The 27,553-nt window shown below is 41.4% G+C and overlaps 1 protein-coding gene across 1 annotated transcript in view; it reads left to right on the forward strand.

Annotated features, from left to right (window-relative positions):
• CDH20 (cadherin 20) overlaps positions 1-27,553 on the forward strand; it is a 53,166-nt gene that overhangs the window by 7,055 nt on the left and 18,558 nt on the right. Inside the window, exons 3-8 of the mRNA XM_028157626.2 lie at positions 5,503-5,797; positions 6,359-6,478; positions 9,313-9,480; positions 11,224-11,411; positions 18,362-18,615; positions 27,163-27,299. Coding sequence (XP_028013427.2) covers positions 5,503-5,797; positions 6,359-6,478; positions 9,313-9,480; positions 11,224-11,411; positions 18,362-18,615; positions 27,163-27,299 — 1,162 coding nt within the window. The remainder of the gene's footprint in view (positions 1-5,502; positions 5,798-6,358; positions 6,479-9,312; positions 9,481-11,223; positions 11,412-18,361; positions 18,616-27,162; positions 27,300-27,553) is intronic.

The raw sequence follows: 27,553 nt of genomic DNA on the forward strand, positions 1-27,553 counted from the left end.
TGAATTCTTTTGACATATTGCTTTCCTCCATTTCATTTTGTTCCTTTTCTGGCACTTCCTCCTTTTCTTTCCTTGGGGGTTTGTTTCTTTGTCTACCCATTTTTCTTTCTCTTTCTGGCCTTGGGCTCCCTGCTTCTGGTCCAAGAGGTTGAAGCCCCTAGTGGTTTAATGATCCAGGTCTTGCCAGACTGGAGGTTGGGTCTGCCTTGGGTTTCACACCTTTATTGTTTCTGCTCTGAATTGTACGCCTTCCCCCAAGGTTCTGGTCCCTCAGTTGTCCACTTCAGATTCTCGGGGTCTGAGGGGACACATGCACAGTTCCTCTGGTGTGCGACTCCCTGTGAGGGCCCATAGCCCTCTGGCATTCACTGTGCTGCCCTGGCACCCAAATCAGGATGATGCCCTATGACCTTCTGGCAGTGCACATGCAGTGTGGTCCTGTGACCAGGTCACACCAGCAGCTCTGACCTGGGCCATGGGTAGGGTGTGCACCAGGTGACATCCTTCAGTGTCTTTCCATTGTACTTTGAATCATCCAGACCCCACACACACACACCTTACAAGGCCATTCCTCCCTGACCCAGTCTGCCTCTTGGCCTCCCACATCACATGCTATTCTTTCCCTCACTCTAGTGTTCCAGGGGCATAGCCTGTGTCAGTTCCTATAACTTGTCAAGCTTTGCCTTATTATTAACTCATAATGAAATGCTCTTCCCCTGGCTTCTCTCATGGCTGCCTCCTCTTCATTCAGATTTGGGTCTTTCTATACCATTCTCTAATGTAGGCCCTTCTGTTAGACTCTCTCACTACCCTTGTTTTTTTTTTCACAGTTCTAATCACAACCTACAACTTATGTGTTTATTTACATGTATATTGTCTGAAGTCCCAGACTAGACTATAAAATCAGTGAGGACAAGGATATTGCTCCCATTTTATTCTCAAATCCCAAAAAGCACCTATTATATAGAAGATGCTAAAAAATGATGTAGTTAAGAATTAAATAAGCTGACACATGGAAAACTGTTAGCACAGTATCTAGTTTGGAGGAAAATCTTAATTGTTATCCTGCAGTAGTAGTGGTGGTGGCAGTAACAGTTATAGTGCTAATAGTGGTAGTAGTTTTCCTTGACTTCTCCCTTTCCTTGTCTTCTTTCTTCACACACAGCCAGTCACCACATCCTGTCCATATTCCTTGCCAGTTTTTCTCAGATTCACCTCATCTTCTCCAATCTCTGTCATTACTGTGGTCCTTCTGTTCTTCATGATTAGATTCACTAAGCAGGCACTGCCTGCCTCCCTGTGGAGAGACTCATCCATCCCTCGCCCCAGGACTCAGAACATTTATCTCCTTAAAGGACCCTTTCCATCACATTGCTCCTCTGATTAAGAAAGCACTGGAGAATTCTTAGCATACAGTTCGAGGACTTTCAGAAAATAACTCTTCCTCCCTTAACCAGCCCTCCCTACAATTTCTCAAATCTAGCCCTGATCCCAACTGAGCTTGTCTCCTTACTGGCCCTGACACACGTACCACATTTGTCCCTACCCCAGAAGTATGCCCATGCTACTGCCCTGCCCAAGACATGCAGTCACCTACTCTCTGTTCAATCACATTCAAATTCCTTAGGCCCAGTTTAAAAGCCATTTCCAGCATGAACACACCTTCTATCTACTCAGAATTCCAAAGATTTCCAGTTACTCGATATCTGTAAAACATTTCTTCCAACTAGATATACTAGTACATGGCTACTGATAAATTACTTTAAGAAAAAAAATTTTGTATTCAGTAACTGCTTTGTATGAATGGACAATTTAGAGCCCTCTTCTCTTCTCCCAAGGAGAGAAACTGAAACATCACTCCGAGCCTTCCCTACACCTCTCCAACACTGAAAACCCAGTACAGCATTGCAGAAAGACAAGGGTACCTAACATTTTATTGGGCTACTACAGTACTATGTGTCAGTCAGTCACATTCACACAGAGATCATTTCATTGCCATAACAATGCTTTGAGGTAAGTACAGTTCACCACTTTTAGGTAATTAGCCCAGAAAACTTAGCTTACAGAGGTCATTGTCATTGCTCAAAGTTACACAAAAGGTAACAGTAATAGCCCAGATAAAATATACCTACACCAAAATCTGACACTGAAGCAATTGGCTTTCCTTTATGTTGCCCTGCATACATGTGGCTCTGACTTTAGACTCAGCCCTGAAAGATACACAGAAGATTCAATGATATTATGGTAGGGCCAGAAATCTAACCAAGCCTGACTGTCTCCTGATGCTGGAAATACTTAGCTGTGTAACACTGTCTAGTTCTCATGATTAGTGCTTACCCTTTTCTAATTACCCCAACCCAGGACACAGGACACCCCATGCATCCCTAAAGTCATTGCCCAGCCAACACACCAGCAATTTGTGGGAGTTTCTTGCTGTTCTGGGTATACTACCCCCACATGAAGAAGACAATTATCTCTTCACTTACCCAGGCACTTTACCCCCTTAGTTTCTTTTCAAAGAGAATTCATCTACCTTTCATCCCTTTACACTCCAGGGGCATGAGCTTGTCACCCTGAGCTCTGGAAAATGTCTGTTTAGAGAGCCTGCCTGAGTATTTGCTTATTTCAGAAAGGAGTATTGCAACAATTATCAGTTGTAATTGGTGTGGCCTCATAAAATCCACACTGGGCTTTCCAGAGACAGGCAGTGTCAAGGTAAAGCTAGGTTATATTGGCATATGCAAAGAGATAGATGCAGAGACCTCGTGTTTGTGCACAAATCCGTAGTTCCAAGTCATACTGAGGTTAACAACTACATGGAAGCTGTCTAACCACAAATCAAAAGCACTTACTGCACTCCTGGAACGATATGAGGCACTATGAAAGATGGCAAAAGGACTAAAACTCACCCTTGTTTTTAAGATCCTAAATCAACTAAGATTTTTCTTAATCGGTATGTTCCCATCATTTACTACTCCTTTGGCTGAAGATCTTATAGACTAAAGAATTATTAGGTTAAGTAGACTACCCACCCATCTCGTTCTGTCTAGGAGATTTGGGGAAGAAAAATGGCTGAATTTAATAAGGATATGTATATAAAACATTTTATTAAAGTGCCAATTTGCTGAGTGACTTAGAAAAGCTGTTAATGCCTCTTTGCAATTTGCCCAACCAAATATGTATCTATGGCTGGCAACCCTAATGTTGAATGCACATTACTGTGCTGGTCATTAGGCTAGTGTCTCTCTGCTCTCTATTCACCTTTCCATACTCCACTTTGTGACGCTGGTGCTGGGACTCTGCAAGCCACAATTTCTCCTCTTCCAACCAGATCCCTGGTGGGTTCTGAGAGTAGAATGCTCTGGATGGAGAACCACCAAGGCAGGAGAGGGGAGAAGGGACTTGCTACTTTTATCCAGCCAGCAACTGATTCCAGTTTCTGGGTTCGTTCCACACTCACAGCACCAGCCTCATCACTATCCCTCACAAATATCAGCACCAGTGGGTGGCATCCCCTTCTCAGAAAGCTCAGTTCTGCAGAAGATAGCTCCTGGACACACCTTCTCTAAGCTTCAAAATCCTCAGCCCCAGTGGACAGCACTCCATCTCAGAGGTCTGAGGCCCAGCCTCCTCCCAACATCTAGATTCTAGGAGACCCAACCTCTGCCCTATGCTCCCCAAGCTGTGTCCTGGTGTTACTATCCCTCACAAACCTCAGGGTTCCCTTTTTGCCTTTCATGTTAAATTCTTTGTTAAAATAACTAGTGGAGGTTTGTTCCCTGATTGGATCCTGAACTGTAACAATTATATTCCCCAGAAACCAATTCTCTGTAAGCAGATCCTGCCTTTTCATAGCTGGTACTCTTCCTTTCATGAGAGCAGCCCCCGATTTGCTGCAATACCTCCCTCCACTCTTCCTTCCCTTGCTCTTACAGATGCAACAGTAAACACACTCAGAAGCTACTTGAAAGATGCTTGCTAGCTCTTTCAAACACAGGTGAAGTGATTTCACAAACAGCTTTACTAGTAACTATAATCCTACATCTCACACTATTTTTTTCAATAACATTTTATTGAGCATTTACTACATGTGAGGACCCACACTAAGATAAAAGCCACATGGTTCCTGACTTCAAGGAGCTCACAGTCTACAGAGTTCTTAAAATCTTCCAGTTCATCCATATTAGATTAAAACAACGATAACAGATCTGAGGTTCAGCCCAGACTACTGGCATCAGCCAGCCAGATGGCTCTGAGGAGCCAGAACCTCCTGCACAGCAGCAACGATGTTTAGCCTTCAGTTACTTAATAAGCTCTCTCCATGGGCAGAGAACTTAAACTTGGCCTATGATGATCACAACTTTGCTTATCTTTGCTACTGTTGTTGAACAAAACTATTTAGATGACAAATAGAACATCTCAAAACAATCAGCTTCTATTCTTTCTTTTTCCCCTAAATAATCTGCCAAGCCCTGAATTAACCTGCTTCATTCTAAGTGAAAGTCCTATGCCACATACCTTGAAAAGATATATATCTACATGTATATTTATATTTACATATATATGTAATCACATGCATGCATATATATTTTTTAATTTTAAAGAAATCCTGAGATCCTTGTCCTCCTCCCAATTCCATTCTGCTGCCTGGGAACAGAGTTCCACATGGAATGGATTTTCATTTCTTTGTGGCCAGATCTGAATAAATGGCTTTCCATTCTACACAATAAGAACTGGGCACCTCTGCTTTTTTAACTGCATAAATAGAAGATATGGATTGTGAAAAATAATAATACTGTATATGGAATGAGGAAATGTGAGCACTTCATATTCTAAATAGAATTCTTTCAGTAGAAAAAAATCCCCAGCTATTTTTTCGGTCAATTTTGTTCTCTTATTTCCCTTCCCTAGATAAGACACAGCTGAATTCCTACAGGCAGCAAAATCACTGTCTGCCTGGTTTGGCCGCGAGTCAATCTGAGATCAGCTCAAAGCCACAACCTCCAAACTCATCCTTGTCTGAGGATGTTGTGCATATATTTTCAGGTGTCTTCTTGGTGTCTATACCATTTAATCCTCAGAGTAACACTGTCCCAGCAGTGCTTCAGGCAGCCTTCTGCAGCTTTACTACTGGACTATGCATTTTAAAAAGCCAACAGGTTTCTGCCATCTCTGCTACATGCCTGAAGGTTTGAAGGGAGCAGAGAAGAGTTGGGCATACTAACACCCTTTTCTTTATGCACGTATATCATCCTAAAAAAATAGCAGTAAGTTTAGGATATTAAATGCAAAGTGGAAAAACTACTTATTCATCAATCTATATTTGCTCTTTGATACAATCATGTTCAATGAATATTAATTCTTTGTAGGCAGACACTGTAAACATCTGAATGAAAAAAATTTTCTATTTGAAAGGAGATCATATGTTAGGACTAAATTGAAAATTTATTTCTGACAACTGTTCATTATCCATAATGAGATTTTGGTGCTTTTCCCTCCTAGCTTCATTCAGACATGGACAGGGGCGATGGATCCATCAAATACATCCTCTCAGGAGAAGGTGCAGGCATCGTGTTTACCATCGACGACACCACTGGGGACATTCATGCCATTCAGAGGCTTGACCGAGAGGAAAGGGCTCAGTACACTTTAAGGGCTCAAGCCCTGGACAGGCGGACAGGCAGGCCAATGGAGCCGGAGTCAGAGTTCATCATCAAAATCCAAGACATCAATGACAATGAGCCCAAGTTTCTGGACGGACCTTATGTTGCCAATGTGCCAGAAATGTCACCAGTGGGTAAGGTGGAGTTCGCTGATTCTCATAGAGTGATTCCGCTATAGAAGGTCCTCTTGTCTAAATACAGAAAAGGTTGTGCAGAATAGCTCACAAACTCTGAAACTGACCCAAAAGTGACAATCAAGTCCATAAGCAGGACACTACCTAAACATTGAAAACAGCCATAATAAAATATAAAATTAATAACAAGGCTAGTGTTGTTATTCAGTTCTAGTTCTTCAAAAACAAAGATGGATAGATGGATGGATGGATGGATGGATGGATGGATGGATGGATGGATGGATGGATAGATGTTTGGTTCATAAAGGAGAAGCATTTTGGTATAATTAAAAGAGTAGTGAAGAACCAAAAAAACAGAGTTGTCCTTATTGGTTATTAAGAATTTAAAACATAATTACCATCCCTAATTTCCAAAGAGGTACAAGATAGGAGTTATGGAAGCTTGACCTAGAAAAGGAAGCAAACATAACATTAGCAAATGCTTTAAGATTGCCCATTTGGGATTGTGTCCAACCTTTAGCAATTAAATTTGAACAGATTTCCACTATTTCTCTTCCCCAGGGACCTCTGTTATCCAAGTGACAGCCACCGATGCTGATGACCCAACCTATGGCAACAGTGCCCGGGTAGTATACAGCATTCTCCAGGGCCAACCATACTTTTCTGTGGACTCCAAAACAGGTATTTGATGCAAGTCAAGTCAGAAGTATTTATTTTATTCCCTAATAATTTATAAATTATTAAATAATAATTTATTCCCTAATAATTTATTATAACATAGTGTAAAGAGCATGATTGGAGAGGCCAAAAAGTCTGCCTATAGATAATTACCTTCTCATCAGCCTTCAAAAAATCCTATGGTTGTATTTATTCCCAGGGATTAAGGTCTTTTATAACCCTAAGAAGACCTGAGAGGATTGACATATTAACCTGGCTCAATATAGAACCAGGATCACTGATTTTGAAACTAGAAAGAGCCCGTAGAGAATTCATCCAATCTATCACCAATTCACTTACTAGATAAGGAAATTGAGAATTAAGACCTAAAAATGTGCTTCTAGTTGTAGGTATGTCCCCTGACATGTAGTCTGATTTCTTTCGACTGAACCACCCTGTACTAAGCAGAGGAAAAGGCTCCAGAATGAATGGGCACTGGTACAGACAGGTTTGATAAGGGAAAAGAGTGAAGAGCATAGGATGTTACCCCCTTCCCCCTTCCCCCCAAAAAAGGCATATGTTGAGCAGGAAGCTCTAATAGGAAGAACAGCACAGAGAACTGGGTGGGCAAGGAGCAGTGTGGCAAAAAAGGACAAATACATGGAAGCTTGGTTTCGTGTTTTTTGTTGTTGTTGTTGTTTTTTTGGGTTTTTTTTGTGTTTTTTTTCAGTTTTACCTGAGAGCTTTCAATGCAGAATTTGTTTTATCTGTGAAGAAGTCCCTTTAATACTTCTGAGTTGGGCAGAATAATGAGTATATCCGTATTATCTTGCACTTGTGCCAGGCTTTCTCCCTTTTAAAATACTTCCCTATCTGAGTCTCCAGATATTCCTGTGAACTTATGAAACATATGGAAGTATTGTTATTCCCATTTTACATACAAAGAATTGAGGCCGTAAGAGTAAATAACTTTTAGGAACTTGAGTAAAGAAACTTATAGCTGCAGAGGTAAAGTCAATGGTCCATGCTCAAAGTCATCTCTTTATTAGGAAGAGAAAAAATGCATTTCTATGAGCAACCTGATACTTTTTTTTCTCCCCAGAAGTCCTAAGGGGAACCAGGCATTCAGAAAATCATATCATAAAAGTAAAAAGTGAAGGACTATAAATTAGTAGGAGGAAAGAAAAAAGATTGTAGTTAAGGACTTCTATAAAGCAGTAACTTTAACAATTCTAAACATGGGGAAGAGTATAAGGGTGCCACAGGGAGGATAAGTACAGACAGGAAGAGGGTAATGTGTCCTTTATATCCTAAGAGGAACCTTACATTATTTTGACAGCTCCCAGGGGGTATCTTTAGTGTCAAGGTCAAAAATACATGAAAAGATAGTTATAGTTGTGCCCATAGGGCATTTAAAAAAAAGAAAAAGCTGCATATTTCACTTTAGAATGTTGTTATTAAATGCAGTATATACATTATAAGAGTTAAACTGCGGACTGGTTTATGGTCCCAATCCCTTCCCTTAGCATGTAAAGGTCTATTTAGCCAAGGGTCATGTTGTAAACCTGCAGTAAACAATTCTTGAATCTTTGCCTAGGACTTAAAAAAAGGTAGATAAAACATGACCACACATCTTGGCAGGATCAAAACACATTTCACTGGAGTTTGATTTAGACCTGCTTAATGAAACAGTTTTTAGCACTGTGCTATGCTCCTTCTTACTGTCTGGGGAAGTTCATTTCTTATGCATGTTCAATATAAACAACTCACAGAGCAACTTTCATGTCCTAGCTCATGGAATTCAGTGAAGCACAGATGCTAGCAGTATATAACAAAACAGAATGAATATACAACAAAAGGAAAATCAAATTAGAATTCCAACCCTGCTTATAGGTATTGGGGAGGCAGGAAAAAGCAGACTAGGAGTGAGTTCCCTAAAGAAGAGTCATTCATTCTACAAGGGCTCTCGGGGCTGAAGAAGAATTGATCTAAAATCACAGATTTGTGGAAGAAATCAACCAATGAACTTGTATGCATATATGCATAATCCCTGGACACAGACAATGGGGGGAGGGTGTGGAGGGCTAGAAGAGGTTAATGAGAGGTTAATGGGGGGGAAAGGAGGACCTATGTAATATTTTCAACAATAAAATTTTTAAAAAATTAATTAAATAAAATCATAGATTTGCAGACACATGAAGCTCTGTTTTCTGGGCCCTAAACCCGTTTCCTTTAGTGAGATGGAGCAGCCTGACAGCGCCATGACTGCTAGCTCAAATCTGTCAGAGAACCGTTGCTGCCACCTCCTGTTATATCTCAGTAATGCAGACAGAGGAAATCAGCCCTCTGCTCTTCCCACTGGAACTGCATTTATTCATCATTTGTGTAAGCACAGCACTTTCTTGAAGCTGGGATTCTGACATCAAGTTCAATAAAATACAGGTGACTTGCATATCGACTCTAGATATTAACAATGCACAAGGGAGAAACCTAGAACCCAATCTTAAAAACTAGACTTGAGGTTTTGTTTTTAAAAACAAAGTCATTTCACCCTGGCTCGTGTTTCTCAGTGGTTACAGCATCAGTCTGCACCCTGAAAGGGTCCCAGGTTTGATTCCCAGTGAAGGGTCCATAGATGATTGTGGACTCCCTCCCCATCCCTAGTCCAGGCACATGTGGGAGGCAACCAGTCAATGTGTCTCTCACATCGATATCTGTCTGTCTCTCTCCCTCTCCCTCTCCCTCTCTCCCTCCCTTCTTCTGTCCCTTCCATTCTCTCTGAAAAGCAAAAAAAAATCCTCAGGTGAGGATTAACAACAAAAAATTAAAAACAAAACAAAATCATTTCTATCCTGCAGGTGTAATTAGGACGGCACTCACGAACATGGACCGAGAAGCCAAAGAATACTATGAAGTGATTATTCAAGCTAAGGACATGGGAGGGCAACTTGGAGGATTATCTGGGACCACAACGGTCAACATCACCCTCTCAGATGTCAATGACAACCCACCCCGCTTTCCCCAGAGTGAGTATCTAACCAATGAGAGTACAGGTTCTCAGGCCAGAGGGGTCACTTGTTACAGAGATGAAAGAGAAAGACCTGGGTACCTCTTTAAGTTTAATTATTCATGATTCCTGCCCTACAAATATCATGCAATTCTCACGTAACCATTTCCCTTCTATGTCCCATAGCACTTTTTCACTATCACTTCCCTAGGAGCCCTTTTAGACTTTTTTTCCTAATTGTCATGCCCTGTCCCTTCATAAAACTAAATATGAAGGAATTAGGTTTTGTTGGGTAATGGTGAGCCATTGTATTATCCAAGGTTTTTTCACCTCTCCCCCAACAAGAACCAATTTCTGTACCCTAGGGCATGATACTCCCTGGCTGAGAATGCACACAGGACACTAAAGTAGTGACCCACCTCATCACCTAACCAATCAATTCACAAGCAGGTACGAAGTACCTGCTTTGTAAGGGCATTGGGCATGAGGGGCACAAGATACTTGAAACCCAGGCCTGGGTTTCTACACTCATCAAAAGTTAACCAAGAAGCAGCATTTGCTGTACCACTTGGTTAGGGCAGAAGGAAGCCTTCACAATAAACTAAGATGAATGAAGGTTTCATAAAAGGATGAGAACTCAACAGGGGGGCTGAAGAATATAATGCATGTAAATAGGCAGAAAGGAGAACATTCAGGAAGGGAGAAGCCATTCGTTCAAAAATTATTTGGTTTAGGCACTCTTCTTTGTATGGGATATAGAACAATACACAAAACAAATGAAATTTCTGCTCTCCTAGAGCTCATTCAAATAGAAATCTGAATGTAAGGATAGAAATGTATATAAAGACCTGGAAATAAAGTTGCAAGTATAATTTTATGTTTAATGAAATGAAGACCTGTCTTTTGTGTTTCAAATGTGTTCTATGTCCAATGAAAGTTACTGACAAGTTTTTGAGCAAGTATTGACACAAAAGAAAGCCTAGTTAGAGAGCCATGCCTAGGTTGGCAGGGCTGGAAACTAGAAGCAGGAGAGTCCGTTAGGAGTCTTTGAGAGCAACCCAGATGTAAAGCAATAAGGACTTAAGGAAAAGGCAGAAGGAGAGAACTGAGACAAATAAGAAAACACAGATTTCTGCTTCTTCATTTTTCTCTCTTTCTCAGAAGGAATCAACATTTGGGGAAATAGTCCATTAGGAAGAATTGAAAGATTGAAAAGTGAGATACTTCTTGCCACTCTAAAAGGAAGATTCACTGAGATAAGAAATAATTTTGGGCCTGGCCAGCATGGCTCAGTGGTTGAGCTTCGACCTATGAACCAGGAGGTCATGGTTTGATTCCCTGTCAGGGCACATGCCCACATTGTGGGCTTGATCCCCGGTGTGGGTGTGCAGGAGGCAGTTGATCAATGATTCTCTCTCATCACTACTATTTCTATCTCTATCTCCCTCTCCCTTCTCCTCTGAAATCAATAAAAAAATTTTTTTAAAAAAAAAGAAGAAATATTTTTGGTTTTGTCCTAGCCCACTCTTAGGATTACAATCAAGCTACTTTGGCCCCTCCTTACCAAATGTCTAGTACAGTCTGACCTAATACCATTTGCTCAGCCTCTTCGGATCTCAGTTTTCATCTGTAAAACTCAAGTGTTAGTTGTTGAACCAGGAGAAAGATGTTGAGTACAGCATGCCTTATATGATGGGATACTGATGAGGCATTTTTTATAGTGGCAGATTACAAGACTGCAGGTTCTAACCTTTCTTCACAGAACATTATCAGATGAGTGTACTGGAATCGGCTCCCATTAGCTCCACTGTGGGGAGAGTGTTTGCCAAGGACTTGGATGAAGGAATCAATGCAGAGATGAAGTACACTATTGTGGATGGAGATGGTGCTGATGCCTTTGACATTAACACAGATCCCAATTTCCAAGTTGGCATCATAACTGTGAAGAAGGTAATCCAAATCATTTTAATGGAGTCTTTGAACTGTATCAGGGCTGTTGTACTATTAAAATGTATTGCTTCAAATACTATGATCAGCACTCTTTTCTACCATTTAAAAAAAAAAAAAAACTCTTACTCCTTTTGCTTACATGTAAACACTGGCTGTGTCATCATTTTACAGAGAGGATATAAGGTCGTGATAAAAATAAATTATAAATGTCATTTCTCCTAGCTCACTACTTAGTCACTTAAAAAACTGTTATAGCTTAATTCCCTAATGATGTTAATGATTTAATCAATATTTGTATTTGAATGACTTATTTTTTGCCACAGTATGCCACAAATACATAAATAACAAAAAAGCATTTATAAATCAGTAAATAACATGTAGGGATTTTTAATTGCTATTTAAAGATCCACAGACTCTAATTAGACCTGGAAACGCTTTATCAAACATAGTTGCTAAGTGAGATTATCCCTTAAAACTCCTTTGCTTCATGTTAAGTTGCCAAGTTTTCTGAGTATAAGCTATCAATTCTTTGTGTGTGTGGTATAAAGCACATATGAATGAATATCTTTAGATGAAAACTAAAACTTTTTTAAAATTAAAGTTTTAACATCTTAGTAAATATATATCTGAGGAAATACATTAATGCAAAAATTCATTGATTTAACCTTCCTTCTCTTCTATTTTAAATACACTCAAAAACCCAAGATATCTTAAATTATTTATTCAACAAATATTTGTTGAGTGTCTACCTATGTGCCAGGTATTACTCTAGGCATTTAATATAGAGAGTAAATAAAATAGCCAAAAATCTCTGCACTCATGGAAGAGGAAGAAAATACTCAAAATAGCAAGTCAATAAAGTAATCCTATACAGTAAAAGCCTAATATGCTAAGTGTCTGGTTGTCCATTTAACCAATCAAAGCATAATATGCTAATGATATGCTAAGGCCACTCAACCACTTGCTATGATGTGTACTGACCACCAGGGGGCAGATGCTCCGACAGGTCTGGGTTTGGGTGATCGTGACTGAGTGAGATGGGCTGGATACGCCCTGGAGCCCTCCTTTGGTCCCTCCCCAGCTGGCCAACCTCCTGCGTTCCTCCCCAGCCCCAATAGTGCACTGGTGGGGTCCCTTGGCCTGGCCTGTGCCCTCTCACAATCTGGGCTGAGAGACCCCCCTCCAAGTGCACGAATTTCGTGCACCGGGCCTGTAGTATATTAGAAAGCAATAAGTGCCAAAGGGAGGGGTAGAATAGAACAAAAGTGGTATCTGAAGAGCCAAAATGACTTCAAATTTAAATCAGGTGATTGGGATTGCCCCCCCCCCCCCAGAGAAGTGATGTTTATGCAAAGACTTACTTATGGGGGAAGAGTGCATCAAGTTGGGCAGGTTGACAATACACAACCCTGGGAGGTGCCCTATAAATGACTTTCCGTAAGAACTGTACATGGCAGCCCGGAGATGAGGAAATGGGAATGAAGATATTGAGGAAAAGGGACCACAAATGCAAAGGCCCTGAGGCAGGATTTTGCTTGGTTTGTTTCAAGAACAGGGAGTTTGATAAGACTAAGTGGAGGAGAAGACTAGTGGAAAATGAAAAAATTCAGAAAACAAGAGGGCCAGATTGTGTAAGACTTTATAAACTGATGTAAGGACATGGAATCTTACTCTGAGAAAAGTGGAAACAGCTGGAGGATTTTAACAAATGTGTGACATGATTGAACTTCCATTAGAAAAAAATTATTCTATAGGTTCTGTTGAGTAGACCATAGGGGCAAGGATGGGAACAGAGAGACCAGCTGAAAGGCTACTGCAATAATACACATAGGAGAAGATGGTGGCTAAGCCTTGGATAGTAGGAATGGAGGTGGTGAGAAGTAACAAGAATCTGGATATATTTTGAAGGTACAGCCAACAGGATTTCCTAACAGATTGAATGCGGATACAAAAGAAAGAGAGGAGTCAATTGAGCAACAAGAAGAATAAAGTTGCCATTAACTGAGATGGGAAGTCTACAAGTAGAGAAGGAGGCAGGGGGTGGCAAATGTTGGATTAAGTTCTGGACATGTTACATTTGCAATGTCTGTTAGACACCCCATTGGAGATGTGTAGTAGCTGTTGGCTACAGGAGTCTGGATTTTGGAGAAGAGTCTTGGGCTGGAAATATTAAATGTGAGAGTTATAAGCATATAGATGCTACTTAAAGAAAATAATACAGATTGATATTCCAAGGGACTGAGCACAGATGGAGAAGACAGTGAAATGAGCCCTGCAGAACTGCAGCATGAGGTCAAGGAGAAGAGCAAGGTCAAGCAGGGAGACTGAGGAGAGATCAGAGAGGAAGGGTGAAAATCAAGGAAGGGTGGTGTCCTGGAAGGCACGAAGAAACTGTTTTCAAGGGAAAGAATAATCACCTGTGACAAATGCTTCTGCAGGTCATATAAGAACACTAAAATTGACCAGAGACATTAGGAACATGGAGGACCTTGACAAAAGTAGCAAAGTTATAACTTACAATGTAGCACAAGTTAATGTGTTTAATAACTTTATTCTATGTTGTTCCATAGAGTTGAATTAATGCTGCTTTAGAAGGGAAGAGTTTATGTTTGTCCTGTTTTATTTAAGGTACAATAAAATAAAGCAAAAGAACAAATACATCCAGCAAACCACCAACCAGAAATCTTTATAACCAGCACACAATGACCTCAGAACAGTGCAAAATGCTGAGATTAAATAAATCTGGAATCATCAAATAAATGTGGATGTAATTTAAATTTTTATAGTTTCTTATTTTATTCTCATTCTTTGAGAATAGCATATGTTAGAATTATAAAAGATTACTAGAAGTAATACCAACTTAGTGCATGACACAGGATTAAGAATATTCCCTAATACATGATATGGCTCAAGTTAACAGTTAATAATACATCACTTATCATGACTGGTAACTGTAAACAAGATAAATGCTCAAATTTTTAATAACGGTGGATCCTTTACGCAAAATGCCCTTTAAAAACTAAGCAATCAGAAAAAAAGCTTTTGGAATTCTCAATACATTTCAAATTTTATATTTTAAGATGATATATAAGATAATTCTAAATAACAATGTAACAATATTAATTTATATCAATTTATTATCATACTAGGGGCCTAGTGCACGAATTCGTGCACCTTGAAAGGAACTGTGGGACGCAAGGCTGCGGTGGGCACAGGGGCGGGTCTCGGCCCATCCTCCACGCCCCTGCCCAGCCCCTCCCGCCGCGACCCCTGGTCCCCTGTCCTCCAGCAGCCCCGCTCCCACCGCCACCACTCCCACACTCTGACAGCACCAGCTCTGCTCACACCAGGTGACGGCGCAGAATGATTGGGGCCAGTGCCAGCAGTGGGTGCAAGCAAGGCCGGCGCCGTCAGCGGGTGCAAGTGGTGGCTGCTGCCCCAACTGCCCCTCAGGAACAGGGGGAGGTGGAGAAGCCCTGAGGGGCAATGGGGGCCAGCAGTCACCGCTTGCACCCACTGACAGTGTCGAGCAATCGGGGCTGGCGCCGGGTGCCAGCAGCTAGTAAAAGTGGCAGCTCTGGCACCCACAGCAGGTGCAAGCAGGGCTGGCACTGGCATCAGGTGCAGGCACCCGGTGGGACCACGGCACACAGAAGCAAAGAATTTTCAGTAACCACCAGAGGCTTACCCCAATGACAGCAACCGGTACCCCGCCTTGGTCTGGTGCCCCGCTCACCTGCTCCACCATCCACCGTGGCTGATGCCCGCCATGTTCCGCACACACACCCTGGTGGTCAGCACATGTCATAGCAACCGGTTGTTCTGCCGTTAGGTCTATTTGCATATTACAATTTTATATATATAGATAGCTTGTACCTTATTATGAGATATTCTTTTAAAAATATTAACTATTACAATTTTGTATCTGAAAGGAACCCCAAAATGTCATTACTCCAGCTCCCTTACCTAGAGAAAAGATTAAACCTCACAAAATAAAATACTGTCTTTCATTGTCATTACTAAAACATGTTTAATCAAAACAGATATTAGTTTTGCCAAGGTCATTCATATTTCCCTTCTGAACTTATGAGGTGACAGAAAATGAAATTAAGAAAGAGGTCAATAAGTTGGGTAGATGGACAAGTCAAATATAATAAATAGTTTAAAGGCTACTGACTGTTCAAGCCATTCATTTAGAACAATTCACTCAGATCCCTAATCCACACCCATCTTCCTACTTTGTTACTACTAATCCTATATAATAAAAGGCTAATATGCAAATTGTCCCCTCTGGAGTTCTACGTTCTACCAGGAGACCAGGAGTTCAATCTCTCACTATGACGTGAGCTGACCACCGGGGGGTGGGGGGAGCACGGGGGAGGGGCGGGGTGCGGAACATGGCGGGCAACCAGCAGCAGCAGCAGGGTGCTGAGGAAGCGAGGGAAGGAGGAGGCGGGGAGGCCAAGAGACGGGAAACCTGATCAGGCCTGATCACTGGCCAGGCCTAGGGACCCTACCTCTGTACGAATTTCATGCACTGGGCCTCTAGTGTCTTATAAAATGGGGGGAAAAAATTCTGCTTTTGATTAATTTCCCTAAGGCCTATCATTCATCTAAAAAGCACATACTGCCCTAACTGGTTTGGCTCAGTGGATAGAGCATCAGCCTGTGGACTGAAAGGTCCCAGGTTCGATTCTGGTCAAGAGCATGTACCTTGGTTGCGGGTACATCCCCAGTAGGAGGTGTGCAAGAGGCAGCTGATCGATGTTTCTCTCTCATCGATGTTTCTAACTCTCTCTCTCTCTCCCTTCCTCTCTGTAAAAAAGCAATAAAATATATTAAAAAATAAAAATAAAAACACATACTTATTTTTTAAAAAGAGAAATTAAGCTAAATGGATTGAATTGGATCTTCATAAAACCATTCTGATTACTACCCAGGATCTTGGCTCTTTTGGCTTTTAAGTAGTCAATCAATTGATTTTCAGTCTCTTAACAGCTTGAAAGATAACTTGAAATATATATTTTTAAGAATGTTCTTTATTCTATGAGCATGCTGTTATGTCACTCGTCTTCAGCATGCCTTCCATCTTCCAGCACACAATAAGCAATAGTTTTGAGTCCATTATCCTCTTAGGCAGGCCACAAAGAGCAAAACTCCTATATTTCACCAAACCTAAAACGTCCACAAAATGTAAATTCCATTATTGTTTATATCTCACTTAAAAAAAACTCTTGCCAATTTAAATGATGCAATGCTTTCTTACTCATTAGCTTATGGTTTTTTAAAAAACTTTTGCAGACACAGACATATTTGCTTCACATTCCTATTTGAACCAAGTAACCTGCCTCCCTAGTTCTTAGTCAAAAGGTAAGGTTTTCATTATGGGTATACAATGTATGGTGCTAAGAAAATACAGAATAAGTAGAAACCTAATAACAGCAGCAAAACAAACAAAAACATTTTGTTAGAATTTGAAAATAAATTTAGTTAAAGCAACTACTACTGTTTCTCAAAAGCAAAGCAGTTGCTTAAATGGACACATGCCTCTTTCTAACAAGAAATGTGCTTAATTCAGAATATTTTATGGAAAAAAAGCATGAATGAATATTTACTAGTAGCTACAAAATTTTAAATCATCACCAAATGCACATGTGACTTTTAAGCTTTACTAACTGCTTTGCTATCCTCTGTAATTATTTTATAGGACTAACTTTCCATGATATTTTATTGATGATATTTTGAGGTAACTGTTGCTTAAAACATTCAAATATTGTCAGTGAAAAAGGAAGAAAGAAAGAAAGAAAGAAAGAAAGAAAGAAAGAAAGAAAGAAAGAAAGAAAATATAAATTGATTATTCTTAAGATATGGTATTCAAGTTCACATTCTGCCATTCTGAAGGTAGGTAGGGCTAGATCGAAAAAAAGGAACCACCAAAAAAATTAGATTTTATGACATGTAGTTTATTTTGTGGGTGATCCCTGGATGAGGCATTTAAAAATCTAGAGCAGCATTTTACTCTGACACTATGTGACCATGTTGGCTCAGTTCAGTCTTTGAATTCTCTTAGTCTGTTTCTTCAACTGGAAAATGTGGCATTGGATTCAATTTTTAAAAGAGATTTTTTAAAAGATCATCTATGCCTTAGCCGGTTTGACTCAGTGGATAGAAAGTTAGCCTGCGGATCAAAGGGTCCCGGGTTCTATTCCAGTCAAGGGCACATACCTGGGTTGCAGGCCCTGGTCAGAGTTCGTGCAGGAGGCAAACAAGAGATGTGTTTCACTCACATCGGTATTTCTCTCTCTATCTTTTCCTCTTTCTTCCACTTTCTCTAAAAAAATCAATGGAAAAATATCCTCGGGTGAGGATTAAAAAAAAAAGATCTTCTATGATATAAACTAAATACACAAATACTGATCTGACACAGTGCCCTGAGAACTCTTGTTGAAGGTTGTTTATGATAGTTTCTTGGAAAAATCTCTATTGCCTTTGTACTTGGGAATTTTCTTTTTAAGGAAGGAAACAAAAAAAGCTTAGACTTCAGTTGTATGTATAGTCTGAAAGAGAACGTGAACCCTCTCAATTATCATGACATCTTTTCAAGTGAATAAACATCTCTAAAGACAAGGGGACCATGCTGATAAACAGTAGACCTATTTAGAGTCAGCCTTGCTCAGAGTACAGTGGCTTTCCTAATCAGCACACTGGCTTTCTTCACTATCTCTGAAGCATCTAGCATCTTCTTACCTTCTTTACCCAAGTTGTTAGAACTGACATGAAGGCCAAGAACTACAGAACAAAAGAAAAATCCCCTTTACTCTTCCCCTTACCTCTTTTCTACCATTTTAATGAATTGAGGAATCTACCCACCAGCCATCAATGTCAGTCATCCTTTGGAACCTTGATATATATGCTGCTGGCTAACCAATTTTCCTGCCATTACTTTTCAGCCCCTGAGTTTTGAAAGCAAGAAAAGCTACACCTTAAAAGTGGAGGGAGCCAATCCTCACCTAGAGATGCGGTTTCTGAACCTGGGCCCCTTTCAGGACACAACCACAGTGCACATCAGTGTGGAAGATGTGGATGAGCCCCCTGTATTTGAACCTGGCTTTTATTTTGTGGAGGTACCTGAAGATGTGACTATTGGAACAACCATACAGATCATTTCTGCCAAGGACCCAGATGTGACCAACAACTCAATAAGGTTTTGCCACAGATTATACCTTTCATGGAATCTTTCCTTCCCCAGCATCAAATTTTCTAGCACTTTTCCCCTTTGCTTTTTCTATCTCTGGAGACTCTCCTGATTCTTTAAATTCATTCTGTTTAAATAACATAGTCTTTTCATGTTATTTAGAAGTGAAGTATCATTATATCTACAACTTAGTGTCAAATGGTTCAGCAACACACACAAACACACACACACACACACACACACACACACACACACACACACACCTTAGTTCTCAATCCCAGCCCTATTGACATTTCGGGATAGATAATTCTTTGTCATGGGGCTGTCCTGTGCATTGTACAATGTTTAGCAGCATCTCTGGCCTCTAACCACTAAATGCCAGTAGGACCCTGAGTTGTAACAACTTAAAATGTCCCCAAATATTGCCAAATGTCCCTGAAGAGAGTGGGTTACAAAATTACCCCAAGCTGAGAATTACTAATTCAGATAAAGCACAAACAATACATAGGTGTCAAAACATTAAAAACTGTTGAATCTTAGTGGTGAATATAAAGGTAATCATTGCACATTCTTTTGACTTTGATGAACCTTTGACTTTTTTACTTTAAAAAATGAGAAAAAATAACATACAATATATATTTCCAAATACTATAGAAAAAACACACATAGAAACTATTCGTGTTGCCATTGGCTTCAATGCCATGTAGACTAGTCAGATAGGGCTTTCTACTGCAAGCCCACATATCCATCTCTCCAAAATGTGGTTTGAACTTAAAGATTCCAACCAAGATGCTTCCCCCTCAAGAAGGGGCAGGACAGGATAGCTGCTCTTATAGCCATGGCCATTTCCAACAACCCTGGAACCAAAGTGCAAACAGCTGGTGGACAGGTTGACACCTCAACCTTCCAGAGCAACTGCCAAGCCTCTGAGGCGTGACACAAAAGATCAGGATTCCAAAGCCATTTGAAGCCATCTGTCATGTTAAATGTTGGAAGTCACACAAATGGATCTGAGGCTTTAGTGCAGATAACACATTTTAAACACTCCCTAATGTATTGAATGCCTTTTCTGTCAGCTACTAGTACTTCCCTCACCTGGTGCTATTTTATATGTAAAGAAAATGTGCTTTTGCAGCTTAACAAAGATGGTTCTTCCCTGAGAATAACTAAACTAGGGGAAATTTGCTTCCTCTAACCAATTAGTAAACAATTTACATTTTTCCTTTTTTTGAATTATGGTATTTGATTTTTAGTAAGTAAACTAATATTTATGAGTTATAACAACTTTATGTGAGTGATATTTCTACCTTAAGCTTTTTAAATGTACAACAGGATGGGAAGAAGTTAGTGAAAACATATCATCCCTAAAATAATCATAATATAAATGAAACTGATTCTATTATAAATGTATATTTTAAGGAACCAAATACATACATACATATATATATATATACATATATATATATATATATATACATATATGTACATATATGTGTGTGTGTGTGTGCATATATCCTACCTAATAACAGACAAATATGCAAATTGACCGTACCTTCGCTATGCCCACGATTGGCCAGGAGGTGCAGGGGGGGCGAGACTCGGGGTGGCCGGGGTAGCTGATTGGGCCGGCGGGACGCTGAGCTGCGTCGCCAGCAGCGGCACAAGCTCAGTGTCTGCGCCATGGCTGTGCTGCGGCACAGAAGGGGCCTCTGGGGCAGCGAGCTGACGGCGGACCATCAAAAGCCGGGGAGCTGAGTACCTGAGCGGACAGGCACCCAGCTCCCTGGGATCGAAAGCGTGGGAGTTGGGTGCCTGTCCACTCAGGCAGCAGGCCTTTCAGAAGCCTCCGCCACGCCGGAGGCTTCTGAAAGGCCTGGTGCACCAGCCATCGAAAGGAAAGCGTGGGAGCTGGGTGCCTGTCCGCTCAGGCAGCAGGCCTTTCAGAAGCCTCCGCCACGCCGGAGGCTTCTGAAAGGCCTGGTGCACCAGCGATTGAAAGGGAAAGCGTGGGAGCTAGGTGCCTGTCTACTCAGGCTGCAGGCCTGTCAGAAGCCTCCGCCACACCGCTGGAGGCCTCTGAAAGGCCTGGTGCACCAGCGATCGAAAGCGAAAGCATGGGAGCTGGGTGCCTGTCCACTCAGGCACCAGGCCTGTCAGAAGCCTCTGCTGCACCGGAGGCTTCTGAAAGGCCTGTTGCACCAGCGGACAGGCACCCAGCTTCCTGTGGTCAAAAGCAAAAGCATGGGAGCTGGATGCCTTTCCGCTCAGGTACCAGGCCTTTCAGAAGCCTCCGGCACCTGGTGCACCAGCGGACAGGCACCCAGCTCCCCCGTGATCAAAGCGAAAGCGTGTAGGTGACCCTACACGTGCATGATTCAATCATGCACTGGGCCTCTAGTATATATATATGTATACACACATACATACATACACGCACACACACACACAAATGCCTTCTGATCAATTAATCTATTCATATCAAAGAAGATACTAGAGGGAAAACTTTAGAGAATAAAACTTCATTGGGGGAGGAGGTTGGAATAAGCACAAGCTTGAAAAAAATCAGATCTCATTACTAAAAGAGGCAACTAGACTATTCAGTGGATATTTCCACATGTTCTTTCCAGACTGACTCTGGACTCCTACATGGTAAGCACTGGAAATATGGTTTTGTTCTGAGTCACATTACTAAATGACAAGAGAATGAATGCTGTCAGGAAATACACACATGCACAAATCCTAGAGTGAATGTGCATTTTTCAGGACTAAAGTTGTTATCTTAAGATATCTAGGAAGGAAAGAGAAACAGCAGGCCTAGATCCACTACTGGTATGGAGCAAATGAGGTACAAAATGAAGGAATCCTACCTGGCTAACAGAGTGCTGCTTCACATAATGGGCCATTGAAAATCACTAGTTGGCCAGCATGACACACAGTTAACATCATGGAAGTCCATAATGAAATGCCTGTCTATTCTAATGGATCCCAATCAGAAAGAATCCAAGAGTGACCAGGCTGGAGGCACAGAGCAGGGTCCATTGAGCTTCTTCCATGGTGGGACTCTAGGTCCTGAGAGAGAAACTGGCAAGAACAAGGCAACAGCCACAGGCTTGGGGTTAATAGACAAGGGTTCAGGCACAGCAGCAAAGCAGATTCCACTTATCAGAACCAGTTGCAAAGAAGGGGCAGAGTTCATATTGCTAGATAGAGGGTCCCTGATTCTTTGTACTATCCCCCAGGAACAAAGAATGGTCCCTGAACCCAAGCAGAAAATCAAGGGTCCTGGACTCTCATAGGGAAAAGCACCTAAAAGTCTAATGTCTGGCTATCATTTAATTAAACCATTTGGGAATTACTTTCCTATGTTATCTTTCCCCAAATTGTTCACTTATCCTTATTTTTCTTATAAAAATTATCTTGTTTTGAAATAATTTGCATATGTTATCTGTTGCTTGGCTATCTAATTCATCTTCTGCATTTTTATTACAAACTAGAAGCCCGGTGCACAAATTCATGCACCCAGTGAGGTCTCTCGGCCTGGCCTGTGGGATGGGGCCAAAACCAGCTCTCCGACATCCCCTGAGGGGTCCTGGATAACTAGAGGGCACAGGCCAGGCTGAGGGACCCCACCAGTGCACAACTGGGGCCAGGAAGGGACGTGGAATGTTAGCCAGCCTGGGAGGGACCGCAGGAGGGCTCCAAGGCATATCTGGCCTGTCTCATTCAGTCCCAATCAGCCAGACCCCAGCAGCAAGCTAACCTACCAGTTGGAGTGTCTGCCCCCTGGTGGTCAGTGCACATTATAGCGAGCGGTTGAGCGGCCTTAGCATATCATTAGCATATTACGCTTTGATTGGTTGAACGGACAAATGGATGACTATACACTTAGCATATTAGGCTTTTATTATATAGGATAAGATGATATTTATAGTCCTAAAATGAAAATAAATATCAAATTACCCAAAAACCAACATATTACCTAAGGTTTAAATATTATGAACAAATAGCCATTTAACTTTTTAAAAAGATTATTAGGGCTTTTATAATCTCCTTTTAAAGAAGCCTGTGGTGTGTTCAGGCATATATATTGGTCATTATTTACTAACTAGAGGCCCGGTGCACGAAATTCATGCATGGGGGGGGTGTGTCCCTCAGCCCAGCCTGCACCCTCTCCAATCTTGGACCCTTCGAGGCCTAAACGGGCAGTCGGACATCCCTCTCACAATCCAGGACTGCTGGCTCCCAAACGCTCCCCTGCCTGCCTTCCTGATTGCCCCTAACTGCTTCTGCCTGCCAGCCTGATCACCCCCTAACCACTCCCCTGCCAGCCTGATTGCCCCTAACTGCCCTCCTCTGAAGGCCTGGTCACCCTTAACTGCCCTCCCCTGCAGGCCTGGTCCCCCCCAACTGCTCTCCCCTTCAGGCCTGGTCCCCCCCAACTGCCCTCCCTTGCAGGCCTGGCCCCTCCCAACTGCCCTCCCATGCTGGCCATCTTGTGGTGGCCATCTTGTGTCCACATGGGGGCAGCATCTTTGACCACATGGGGGCAGCCATCTTGTGTGTTGGAGTGATGGTCAATTTGCATATTACTCTTTTATTAGATAGGATAAACTCAAAAACTAGTCTCCACATTTAGTTAAATGTACATGAAAAATACAATATTTGGATTTCCTGAGATTTTAGTAATTGCTCAAGGAATTTCTGGCAAGCGGGAAATTGAACCATTTGCAACTGAAATAGGCTTCTGCTGTGTGAGAACAGCCAGCCCTCCAGTGCCATCCTGAAGTGTGTGTGGATTAGTGAGCCTTCCCATGATTCCCTGCCTCCAAACTGCTTCCAAATCCAGTGAATGTCCTGAGCCAAGCAAATAAGCAGGAAGCTGAGAGAATACCAGCCATTGTTCGCTCAAGAGAGTTGTGTATGTGTATGTGGTGCACAGTCTACCCATAATAGGTGAGAATATTATGGTTGGAGAAAGGAAAACCACCTGCATAATTCACCAGTATGTCCCAATTTCCTCATTTTCCATCTGTATCTACACCTTTTGTTTATTCTCCTGTCTCCTGAAATTCAGTCCAGTGTCATATTCAGAGTTATGGATGCCATCACTGCCTCAACTCAGGCCCAGTTGGGGAAGTCAGGAAGGGACTACCCTTAATGAGAGAGCTTCCGCTCAGAGTGTCATGAAGCAGGACTGCCATGGGTTCTTTCAGTTAGTTATTTCTGCCATTCCATCTCCCACACCATCTGTGACATTTGCCATGGCTTCGTAAATCTGAGTGCAGAAAGCTGGTCATCAGAGGCTGCTCTCCCTAGGCATCATGCCTACAGCCTGGAGAGCTGCCATCAGGGTTGTGGCTCTGTGAGCCAAATGGCTGCTTTACTCACGTGTGGGGAGTGAAAGAAAAGACTGTCATGAGCCAACCAGTATTTTTTTCCTAAGACAAATTCAACTCTTAAAATAGCAGGTAAACCTTATTTTATATATATATATACATACATATATATATACACACACACACACACACACACACATATATATATATATATATATATATATATATATATATATATATATATACTAGTAGCCCGTTTGCACGAAGATTCGTGCAATAGACCTTCATACAGCTGGCTGCCTGCACCAGTTTTCTGCTGGCACCGGGGACCCAGGCCTTGGCTGTGGCCACCGCCTTCTACCTTCTTTCAGGGTCCCGGCTTGGCCCTGGGCGGTGGCCTTGGGCTGGCTGCACCCAGCGTCCCTGCTACCCGATCACAGGAGCGAGCCGAACCCCTAGTTCGGCTCGCTCCTGCGATCGATCGGAGCAGGCACCCCGCTGGCACCCAAGGCCCGGAAAGCCCCGGGCGGCTTTCCGGGCCTTGGGCTCCGCCGCACCCCAGCTTCCCTGCGACCCGATCGAAGGAGCGAGCCGACCCCCCAGGTCGACTCGCTCCTGCGATCGGAGCAGGCGCTTCCCTGCAACAGTTTCCTGGTGGGCGTGGTTGATGGGCGTGGCTTGGTTGGTGGGAGTGGCTTGGGCGTAGCGAAGGTGTGGTCAATTTGCATATTTGTCTATTATAAGGTAAGATATATATATATATATATATATATATATATATATTTACTGAATTTTAGAGAGAGAGGAGGGGAGAGGGATAGAGAGATAGAAACATCAATGAGATAGGAAGTCATCGATTGGCTGCCTCCTACATGACCCCTACTGGGGATTGAGCCTGCAACCTGGGCATGTGCCCTGACCAGGAATTGAACCAACGACCTCTTGGTTTCTGGGTTGACACTCAACCACTCAACCACATCAGCCTGGCAAATTGGTAAACTTTAAAACTAAATCACTAATTATACCTAGAAAAAATGCTCATTTAATTTTAAATGAACTTTGTAGGCATGTGTTTGTTCTTTATTAAAAAGTCAACTGTTTCCTATCATGGCTTAATCTATCCTCAAGAAGAGATCAGGTTGTGTTTCCTCAAACAGTATCATTAGTTCCATGTGCAGGAAGGCAGCATGGCCTGGTAATTAGGAGTAGGAACCTGAAACTCAACTGTCTACTCTTGATTCCCAGCTGTGAGACCTTGGTCAAGGGACTTAACCTCTCCATTCCTCAGTCTTCTCACCTGTAAAATGGGGATGATTATAGTACCTACCTTGTAGGGTTATTGTAAGGATTAAATGAGTCAATATAAGTAAGGTGTATAGAGTGAATGCCTGACTACAACAGCGTTCATTAAATAGGGTCACAAGCAGAAAGAGATGTTAATTTGCTTCCTTAAATCTCCCAACTCTTGGACAGCTATAACTGAAATGATTCCAACTTCTCTAGCTCTTAATTAATTCATAATTCTCTGAACAGCCATCCTGCAGGAAAAAAAATACGTATTTCAACCACAACATTTTACCAAATAATACACATGCATATTCCATATATTTATTTACATATATTTGGGACAAAAGTTTTACCATCAACATTTACTCTTACTGCATGTGAGAGTCTGGCATGCATACATATTATTTCATTTTCTTTCAACACTAGTCATAATCCACCATATTGGCTTAACTAACCTGCAGTCTGAAAACAATACACTAAAGAAACTGCTTACTCCCATCAAAATGCAGTTTCCTAGTTACCCTATTGCTGGCAACTTTAAATAGAATTTTGAACCCAATACATGTGTGTGTGTGTGTGTGTGTGTGTGTGTGTGTGTGTGTGCTTTCAAGTTTTACTTCTACAAATTATCAACTGTGTAACTGTTTGAAAGTGACTTAACTTTTCAAAGTCTTAGTTTTCTCTAATAATTTAAATAATACCTACCTCCTAGAAATGTTGTAAGAATTTAAAAAGAAGCTATAAAATGTCTGGTCTTCAATAATGGCAGCTATTATAATTACTGGCCATTACCAAGGACTACATTAGGTTCTCAAGGATGGATCTCAATCATGGCTATATATCACAATCTATTGTGAGGATTTTAAACATAAAGATGCCTGAAACTCCCTCCACACTTACTGAATCTCCTAAGATGGGAACCAAGTAAGATGATGCAGGTGAGATAACAAAAAGAGTTGGACTGCCAAATCATTTTCAACAAGAATTATAGATCTTACCCAGTACCAAGGTAAATAATTACTCAAAGGATACAGACAACAACAAAATGCAAGCCAAGCATTCTTTCTTTGGAGAGGTCTGAAACCATCAGGCACAAGTGCCTATAAATATCCTTCTTTTCCAGTGTACGAATACATGTTGGTCCACACTGAACACGAAAGGTATAAGCAATGGATGTTGCTATTCAGTGCACTGCCTGAACAGAAGGAGCCATCTTGGATAAGAAACATCTGTTTTTTAGACCCCATTAATTACATACCAGTAACTCACATGACATTTTCCAGCAAGCTGTGCCCCATAAATTCATAAATTCCAGGCTTATTTACAATAAGCAACCTAAACAGACCTGATCTTTCCTGTTAAAAACATTACACAGGTAAAGACTCTTCAGTGAGTAAATACATTATTATGTTTGCCAACAGGTCAGTCATTAGCACGTTTATAAAGGACCTGACACAAATCTCTTCTTTTCAATAGTTGATATTAATTACAGGGAATCGAATCACTGAACTATATGTTTTCCAGCTCCAATTTAGCATTTCAGAACTTATTTGAATAAATTCTTTTTGAACAAAGATACACAGGGGTTGTTATTCAGAGTGTCCCAAAAAGCCTTGGGCAGTTCTCAGCTTTAAATAGCTGAAATTGATCTTTAAATAGCTTACAACTGCCCTAAGGTTTAGCACCATGTTCTATTTCACTTTGTGAATCAGGAAATTAAAGCAGTAATAGTTTGTTGTGGTTTTTTTACGGGGGGAGGAGGAAAGGAGGGGTTGGGGAGGGAGGCGCATAATAAAACAGTAAATTCAGTCTTCCAAGTGTCCATAACTAAGAACTAGTGGTGTCAGGTTTCACATGGTACTCACTCAGTTCTCTCATGTAGTATATTTATCCAAATGCAATGATGTCTTTAATCTGTGGGGGTTTTTTGCAGATATTCCATTGACAGAAACAGTGACCCTGGAAGATTCTTCTATGTTGACATTACAACAGGTGCCCTAATGACCGCAAGACCCCTTGACCGGGAAGAATTTTCTTGGCATAATATCACTATCCTTGCTATGGAAATGAGTAAGTAACACAATAAACTGGTCTCTATATAGTGACAAATATAAGCAATGTAGAATATGGGAGTTTCTAGAGCTGTTGGAATAAGAATTGTATTATTTATAGGAAGAAACAAAAATTATCATAGTTCATACAAGTGAGTAAATGTAATTAGTTCAAATACTTATTCAGCATCTGCTGTATAGCTAGTCCTGGCTAGAGATTTTTTTAAAAAGGCACAGCCCAACTGGTTGGCTCAGTGGTTGCACATTGACCTA

The sequence above is a fragment of the Eptesicus fuscus genome, chromosome 12, assembly GCF_027574615.1.
Source record: "Eptesicus fuscus isolate TK198812 chromosome 12, DD_ASM_mEF_20220401, whole genome shotgun sequence".
NCBI classification, from domain to species: Eukaryota; Metazoa; Chordata; class Mammalia; order Chiroptera; family Vespertilionidae; genus Eptesicus; species Eptesicus fuscus.